This window comes from Lissotriton helveticus, chromosome 1_1, assembly GCF_964261635.1.
Source record: "Lissotriton helveticus chromosome 1_1, aLisHel1.1, whole genome shotgun sequence".
In the NCBI taxonomy this organism is placed as follows: domain Eukaryota; kingdom Metazoa; phylum Chordata; class Amphibia; order Caudata; family Salamandridae; genus Lissotriton; species Lissotriton helveticus.
The window spans coordinates 241,184,249-241,191,646 of record NC_136057.1 but is presented as its reverse complement, the minus strand read 5'-3'; the positions used below and the strand labels follow the sequence as shown (position 1 = coordinate 241,191,646).

At 42.7% G+C, this 7,398-nt stretch overlaps 1 protein-coding gene across 1 annotated transcript; it reads left to right on the top strand.

The window, feature by feature from the left end:
- The first annotated feature begins 6,216 nt into the window (after window positions 1–6,216).
- LOC144761387 (olfactory receptor OR9H1-like) lies at window positions 6,217–7,155 on the top strand. Its single transcript, XM_078646790.1, has one exon. It carries the CDS (start codon window positions 6,217–6,219, stop codon window positions 7,153–7,155), a length of 939 nt encoding a protein of 312 aa, XP_078502916.1.
- The last annotated feature ends 243 nt before the right edge of the window (window positions 7,156–7,398 follow it).

The following is a 7,398-nucleotide window of genomic DNA, read 5'->3' as shown; positions in this document are numbered from 1 at the left end:
ACGCACCACCGCACCCAACAGATGCCTAGACGTTGCTGGAGCAAAGTCGACGAAGACCAGCTAACCACTAACCTTGCCCAGAGCCCACCCGCTGACCCCACCGACCCTGACACTGCCGCCCGCAACCTCAGACAGTGGATCAAAGACTGCGCCAACACCCTCGCCCCGATCAAGAAACCCTCCAACAGTCACACCAACAAGAAAACCAGCTAGTTCACTGAAGACCTCCAGGCCTCCAAGCAAACCTGCCGAAAGCTGGAGAAGAACTGGCTCCGTGAACGAACACCAGACAGCCACGCAGCCCACAAGAACGCCACCCGCAGACACCATCACCTCATCAGATCTGCCAAAAGGGCCTCCTTCAAAGACCACCTAGACAAAAACACGCTCAACAGCAAAGAGCTCTTCAACATCGTGAAGAAACTCTCCAACCCCAGCCCCAAAACCCACGATGTCCCACCCTCACAAAACCTGTGCGACTCGCTGACCACCTTCTTCCACCGCAAGATCGCAGACATCCACGACAGCCCCGACAACCACTGAGACCTCTGCCCCCACGACTACCATCCGCACCAACCTCCTGCTGTCCTGGACCAACATCAACGACGACAACACCATCAAGATCATGAACACCATCCACTCCGGATCTCTGTCAGACCCATGCCCACACCACATCTTCAACAAAGCCAGCACATCCATCACACCCCATCTCCGTAAAGTCATCAACAGCTCCTTCAAGACAGTAACCTTCCCGGAGAGCTGGAAGCACGCCGGGATCAACGGCTTACTCAAGAAACCCAAGGCAGACCCCAAGGACCTCAAGAACTTCCGGCCTTTCTCCCTGCTCCTGTTCTCGGCAAAGGTCATCGAGAAGACCGTCAACGAACAACTGACCCGCTACCTCGAGGAGAACAACATGCTGGACCCTTCCCAGTCCGGGTTTCGCAGCAACCACAGCACAGAGACTACCATCATCGCTGCCACCGATGACATCAAGTCCCTGCTGGACAACAGAGAAACGGCGACCCTCATCCTCCTGGACCAGTCAGCCACCTTGGACACGGTCTGCCACCACACACCACGAACACGCCGCCACAACGCTGGGATCCAAGAGAAGGGCCTGGACTGGACCACCACCTTCCTCTCTGGCAGAACACAGAGCGTCCGCCTTCCCCCTTCCGCTCCGAAGCCACCCAGATCATCTGCCGCGTACCCCAGGGCTCATCCCTCAGCCCAACTCTGTTTAACACCTACATGGAACCGCTCGCCCACGTCGCCCGTCGGCACAAGCTCAACATCATCTCCTATGCCGATGACACCCAGCTGATCCTCTCCCTCATCAAAGTCCCCCACATCGCCAAAACCAACCTTCACAAAGGAATGAAGGCCGTCGTTGAATGGATGAGAATCAGCTGACTGAAGCTGAACTCGGACAAGACAGAGGTCCTTATCCTTGGATCAACCCCTTCGGCCTGGGACGACTCCTGGTGGCCGACCGCACTGGGAACCACTCCACCACCCACTGACCACGCACGCAACCTCGGGGTCATTCTCGACTCCACTCTCTTCATGACTAAACAGGTCAACACCGTCTCCTCCTCCTGCTTCAACACCCTCCGCATGCTCCGCAGGATCTATAAGTGGATCACCACTGAAACAATAAGAACGATCACCCAGGCCCTCGTCAACAGCAGGTTGGACTATGGAAACGCCCTCTATGCAGGAGCCTCGGCCAAAATCCTGTGACGGCTCCAACGCATCCAGAACGCCTCTGCATGTCTGATCCTTGACATCCCTCTCCGTAGCCACATCACACCCCACCTGGGAGACCTGCACTGGCTCCCGGTCAACACGAGGATAACCTTCAAGCTCCTCACCCACGCACACAAGGCACTCCACAACACCGGACCAACGTATCTCAACAGATGACTCAGCTTTTACACCCCCACACTCCAGCTCTGCTCAACCGACCTCGCCCTTGCCACAATCCCCCACTTCCGAAGAGCAACCTCCGGCGGCAGATCGGTCTCTCACCTCGTCGCCAAGACCTGGAACACCATCCTCATCCACCTACGGCAGACCCAAGACCTGCTGACCTTCAGCAAACTCCTCAAGACCTGGCTTTTCGAGTAGTAGCAGCATTCCCCACCCCAGTGGCTTGAGACCCTCACAGGTGAGTAGTGCGCTTTTCAAATGATATGATTGATTGATTGATTGATTGATTGAGTATGAATAAAATGTGGGAACAATTGGGTTATCTATTTTAAGTATCGGTATTGCTCATATTCCAAAATTGCATCATTTGATATTGTAGGAATATATGTAGGTTTTGGTTTGAAATGTGCCTTACTATCCATATTAGTCATTAAACCATTTTTAATCAAGCTTTTGATGATTACGTTCACATCTCTTTAAGGATTTAAATCCTCCATTGTATTGTTGTTCTGTACAAATCATATGCATCCCATAGCCTTTGGATAGCACTTCATCCTATCCACTGTTCATGGCATTGGGCTATCAACAGAATTGAAGTCCCCTCTATAGACCTCCTGTTTTTTGATAATGAGTGTGCTTCCACTGATTCCAATTTGACTGATTTTTGACTTTGCACAAACTGGAATTAGAGTGTTATAAATCTGGGACCATTAAACCTCTGGGTCTAAACAGGAGTGAGGATCTAGCTGAACATATGTACATAAAGAATGAGATCTGTAAACAACTTTGACATTTTAATATTTTGTGTCTCTTTTTCCTATACTCTTAGCCACTGAATAGGGGAGGTTTTGTAATAAAATGAAATGAGGGAAGGGTTGTTTTTATAATACGTTTTTAGAAAAGATTTTTCTCACATGATTAATTTATTCAAGAATTGGGGGAGGTTGTCACAAGATCAAATATATTTGATGCAATTGGTTGCTCTTTCATTAATAGAAAAGTGTTTTCTCATAGAGAAAAATGACCCAAGGATAGATGTAATTGGTGCCTGACTAGGCATATTAGACCACATGGATTTTATTTAGGTATGACTTCATATGAGCTGTCATAATGAATCCACATCATATCCCCTATAGAAGATATGAATTATTATCATTGTGAGAAATATGAGCTATAATGTCACATTAAAAGAGCCTTGTGAACCCCCACTGTATATCTCTGCATAAATATCATGGCATGAATATAAATATAGTTGATTTTTTAGGAGCTATGTAATTTAATTTCTATTCAAGGAAACATATGTATACTTTATGAGACATAAACATTGAATTGGCATATGAATGTGACACAGTACTTTTTAGTCCTATTTTATGTACTATTAAAGTGATCCTGAAATTTATGATGCAAAACAGGATTTGAAAATTGAGAGAAAAGACTGTGGCCCTGATTACAATCTTGGTGGGTGGAATATTTAGTCACATACATGACGGATATCCTATGCACCATTTTATGATTTAATGGGCTTGTAATACGGCAGATGGGATGTTTGTCACATTTGTGATGGAGTAACTCTGTCCACCAAGGCCCTATGTGTGAAGTTACTTTGTCTTCAATGTTTGCACTTTGGCATACCCTCTTTAAATGTTGCTTTTTGTAAATGGTAAACCTCCATGAACAGCCGCGCCAAGACACACTGGGTCTGTGATGTTATTTTTAAGAGGATTACATTAAAGTAATTAAAGTTGAAGTTTTGTAAACAGTGCGCCATATAATTTTCAACATGCTCAATTACACACATACCGAATGATAAAATGACCTAGACTTGTAATGATGGCTATATCTAAAGCTCCGTCAACCAATTAGAAGGCGCTTATTCTTTTAATTTAAGACTTTCCAGATATCTAAAATTTTAACCCCATTAAGCTTACCCAAGCCTGTTTAAATGCAAATTTCTCAAAAAAGAGCTAGATGGATTTCCAACAAAGTTCTATATTTTTGCCACATTGTATGTAATTCTATTCAACCCTGCTTCTGTATTTGAGACCTGACTTTCCAATAGCAATTAACATGGCAGATCAGCATTTGTGCCAGCTCTTTTACTGGATGTCTAGTTGTCGGATCAGAACAACTCTTTCTGTGAAGGAGGTGGGTGAACTATTTTGGGGCAAATTTTCTGCAGATCTGAGACATAGGAAACTCTGACCTAACAATAACTACCCCATATATATATAGGTGTAATACATCTTACCCTCCTAGCTCTGAGGTAAACATACCATCACAATGTAAAGGCAACCATGACATGGTTATTATGATGTAGCTTAATGTGATGTACCAACACACAGTGTAACATCTGTCATTTAAGCTATGAACATCCCCAAATTAATTTTTTGAAATTCATACAATTACAGGATTTAACCATGGTAATATCAGTAATGCTGAAATATTGAGAAGGGTAAAATGGTATCTGTATAGAGGCTCTACACAAGACATTTTTTATATCGGTGGAGGACAGTCTGGAGAGTCAAGCAGGAAAATGGTCCTAAAAACTAGATATTGATTTTACATTGGAGAAGATCTTTAAATGCTTTAAAATAGCCCACAGAGCATTTATATCTCTAAATGTAAAATTACAGCAGTTCAAAGTTATGTATAGGTTATATGTTTACCAGTAGAAATGTGTAAATGGAGGCTCAAGCTGATTCAAAGTGTCCGGGGAGTGTCATAGAGGATTCCAATGATCTACATATATTTTTGTAATTGTAATCCGATAAGGAAAGTATGGAAAGCCGAAGTAGTTTATAGTCTTGACAGCTCAAACAATTTTTGGTAGTGATGAGAATATATCAAAGGCATATGTTTGCTTTGGTCAGGATCAGCTAAGGGGCCCCCAGACATGAATTATTATGAACTAGAGGTAGCAGGCTATTGGCAGAAAGAAGTTATGGATTATATGGGGGCCACCTGTCTTCTGGATGTCCTCTTAATGTGATGTAGGAGGCAGCTGAACTCGAAAAGAACGTAATATGTGTTTGGTCGCATTGCACTTCTGTATAATACTTTAATTGTCTTCATTTATATATTTTATCACTTGATTTTTCTTTTGCTCAATAAAAGGATACACCTGTAAATTCTTCTCTGCCTACATTGTGATGATCTATTCGATAAATGCAGTCCACTTAGGTTTCTTATTAGTTTGTAAAGTCGTAGGCTCATAGCACAAGGTACATGATCAACAAACTGAATGGCCTGCCGGATCAGGACCCACTGATTTAAGCACTTCTTTACTGAAGGAGAAAATAGCTTGGAACATAGAAATGTGCAAATTACCAATATGAACAATCTAGAAGAATGGATGGTTTTATATAAATGCATTTCAGGGCTAGATTTACAAATCTTTCACGTAAGGTAACCTGCAACATTGCGTGAAAGGGAGAGAGCAGAAGTGCTCCATATCTACAAAGGTCTGGTGCACCTCAGGCAGCTTAGTGACAATGCAGCAATCCATGAACCATGGTGCATGGGTGCCTGCGTTACAAGGACATTCGTTTTTGTGCAAGAAGGAATACTTTCTACACAAAAACAAATGCACAAGCATTTTCTCTTTCTATGTATGCTGCAGCACACATAGAAAGAAAGCAGAAAGAACAAAGAAGAAATAAATACGTTCTTCCTCCTTACGCCATCCTCAGGCAGGCATAGAAATTACATGCAATACTAGCTGTACAAACCTTTGCAAATCTGGGATTTCATGAAATCCAAGGGTAGATGCACGAGAGCACCCATGCTCCATCCATGGATCACGACCCAGAACAAAATGTTACACAAGGCGCTGGATTACATTTCTTTACAAAGGTTCAAATTGCTCCTTGCATGTCTATGTAAATATCTACCAGCAATATCTAGCCCCAAATACTTAAATTAATGACATTATATGTATATATATATTTGAGAGGCATAACTACTGAGTTGAATACACAAGTGATGAATGCATATATTACGCAACGAAACAGCTTTTGGTAACATTGTGACTCGCAGACTACAATGATAAATCGAAAAAGGAAGTCTTGGTATATCACTTTTAAGGGTATGCAACGTAGTTGATCCATAACTAAAAAGCATGTGTTATATCCCAATTTCTATATTCCTTAATACTGTGTTTCAATCACATTATATTATACCTTTTTGTTTAGTAATGACTGTGCTCAGCAACGTGTTCTAGAAGCTCACATCTCTAATTGATACATTTATTTTCTTTCCTGCTAGTTGAAGTTGGTGACGTCAATGCCTGCTGGCAATTGGACCCATATAACGGAGTTCATTCTTGTAGGACTCACAGAAGATCCATCTCTACAGATTCCACTCTTCTGTTTCTTCCTCTTGGTCTATGGTGTTACCTTTATATGCAACATTGGAATCATCCAGTTGGTCTTGATGAATACTAATCTTCACACCCCAATGTATTTTTTCCTCTGTACTTTATCCTTTGTCGACATATCTTTTTCATCAGCTATTCTCCCTAACATGCTCGTAAACTTCTTATGGGTGGAGAGGAGAATTTCCCTTACAGGGTGTGCAACGCAGATGTTTTTCTCGTTTGCCATTGGAAGTACAGAAGTATTTACAATGGCATTAATGGCCTATGACCGCTACACAGCTATCTGCAATCCATTGCTCTATCCAGTCATAATGAACAGTAGAACCTGCCTTGTGCTTCTTTTTGGGGCATGTGTAATTGCTCTCATCAATGGACTGACACAAACCATATTCACTTTCACACTACCTTTCTGCAATGATAACAAGATCAACCATTTCTTCTGTGATGTCCCTGCACTCCTGAAGCTCGCCTGCTCCGATACCACCATCAATGAAGTGGTCCTTGTTTCTGTGGCAGGTGGGCTCATTCTGATATCTGCAATCATTATTCTTGCCTCATATGTCTACATAGTGTCTGCTATTCTAAAGATTAGCTCCTCAGAGGGGAGGTGGAAGACCTTTTCAACGTGCTCTTCTCACTTGGTCTGCGTCACTTTATATTTCAGCACACTTATTTTTATGTATATAAAGCCCAGCTCAATCCACGCAACGACCAAGGACAATGCGGCATCTCTGTGTTATACCCTAATAATTCCTATGCTGAACCCCCTAATTTACAGTTTACGAAACCAGGAGATCAAACGCGCCCTGAGAAAAGGATTGGGTATTCCCTCTGCATCTCAATAGATACAATTAATGACATATATTTGTGGTATCTATTTCTCATGTCAAAGATCGAACTGCCTACATTATCCCAATAACATCTGACTGGTGAAACCAACAAAATAAGTAGAGAGAGAAAGTGCTTTGGATTTCAACAAGCTGACAATCCAATAGAATTAGCAGAATGAAGAATGCATTCTTGGTAATTAGGAAAAAGTCATGATTTGATACCTAGCATGATCGCACATCGATCACTCCTGAATACCT

What these genes read in the sequence shown, in the direction of transcription:
- LOC144761387 (XM_078646790.1), top strand. Translation starts at nt 6,217, where the DNA reads ATGCCTGCTGGCAATTGGACCCATATAACGGAGTTCATTCTTGTAGGA.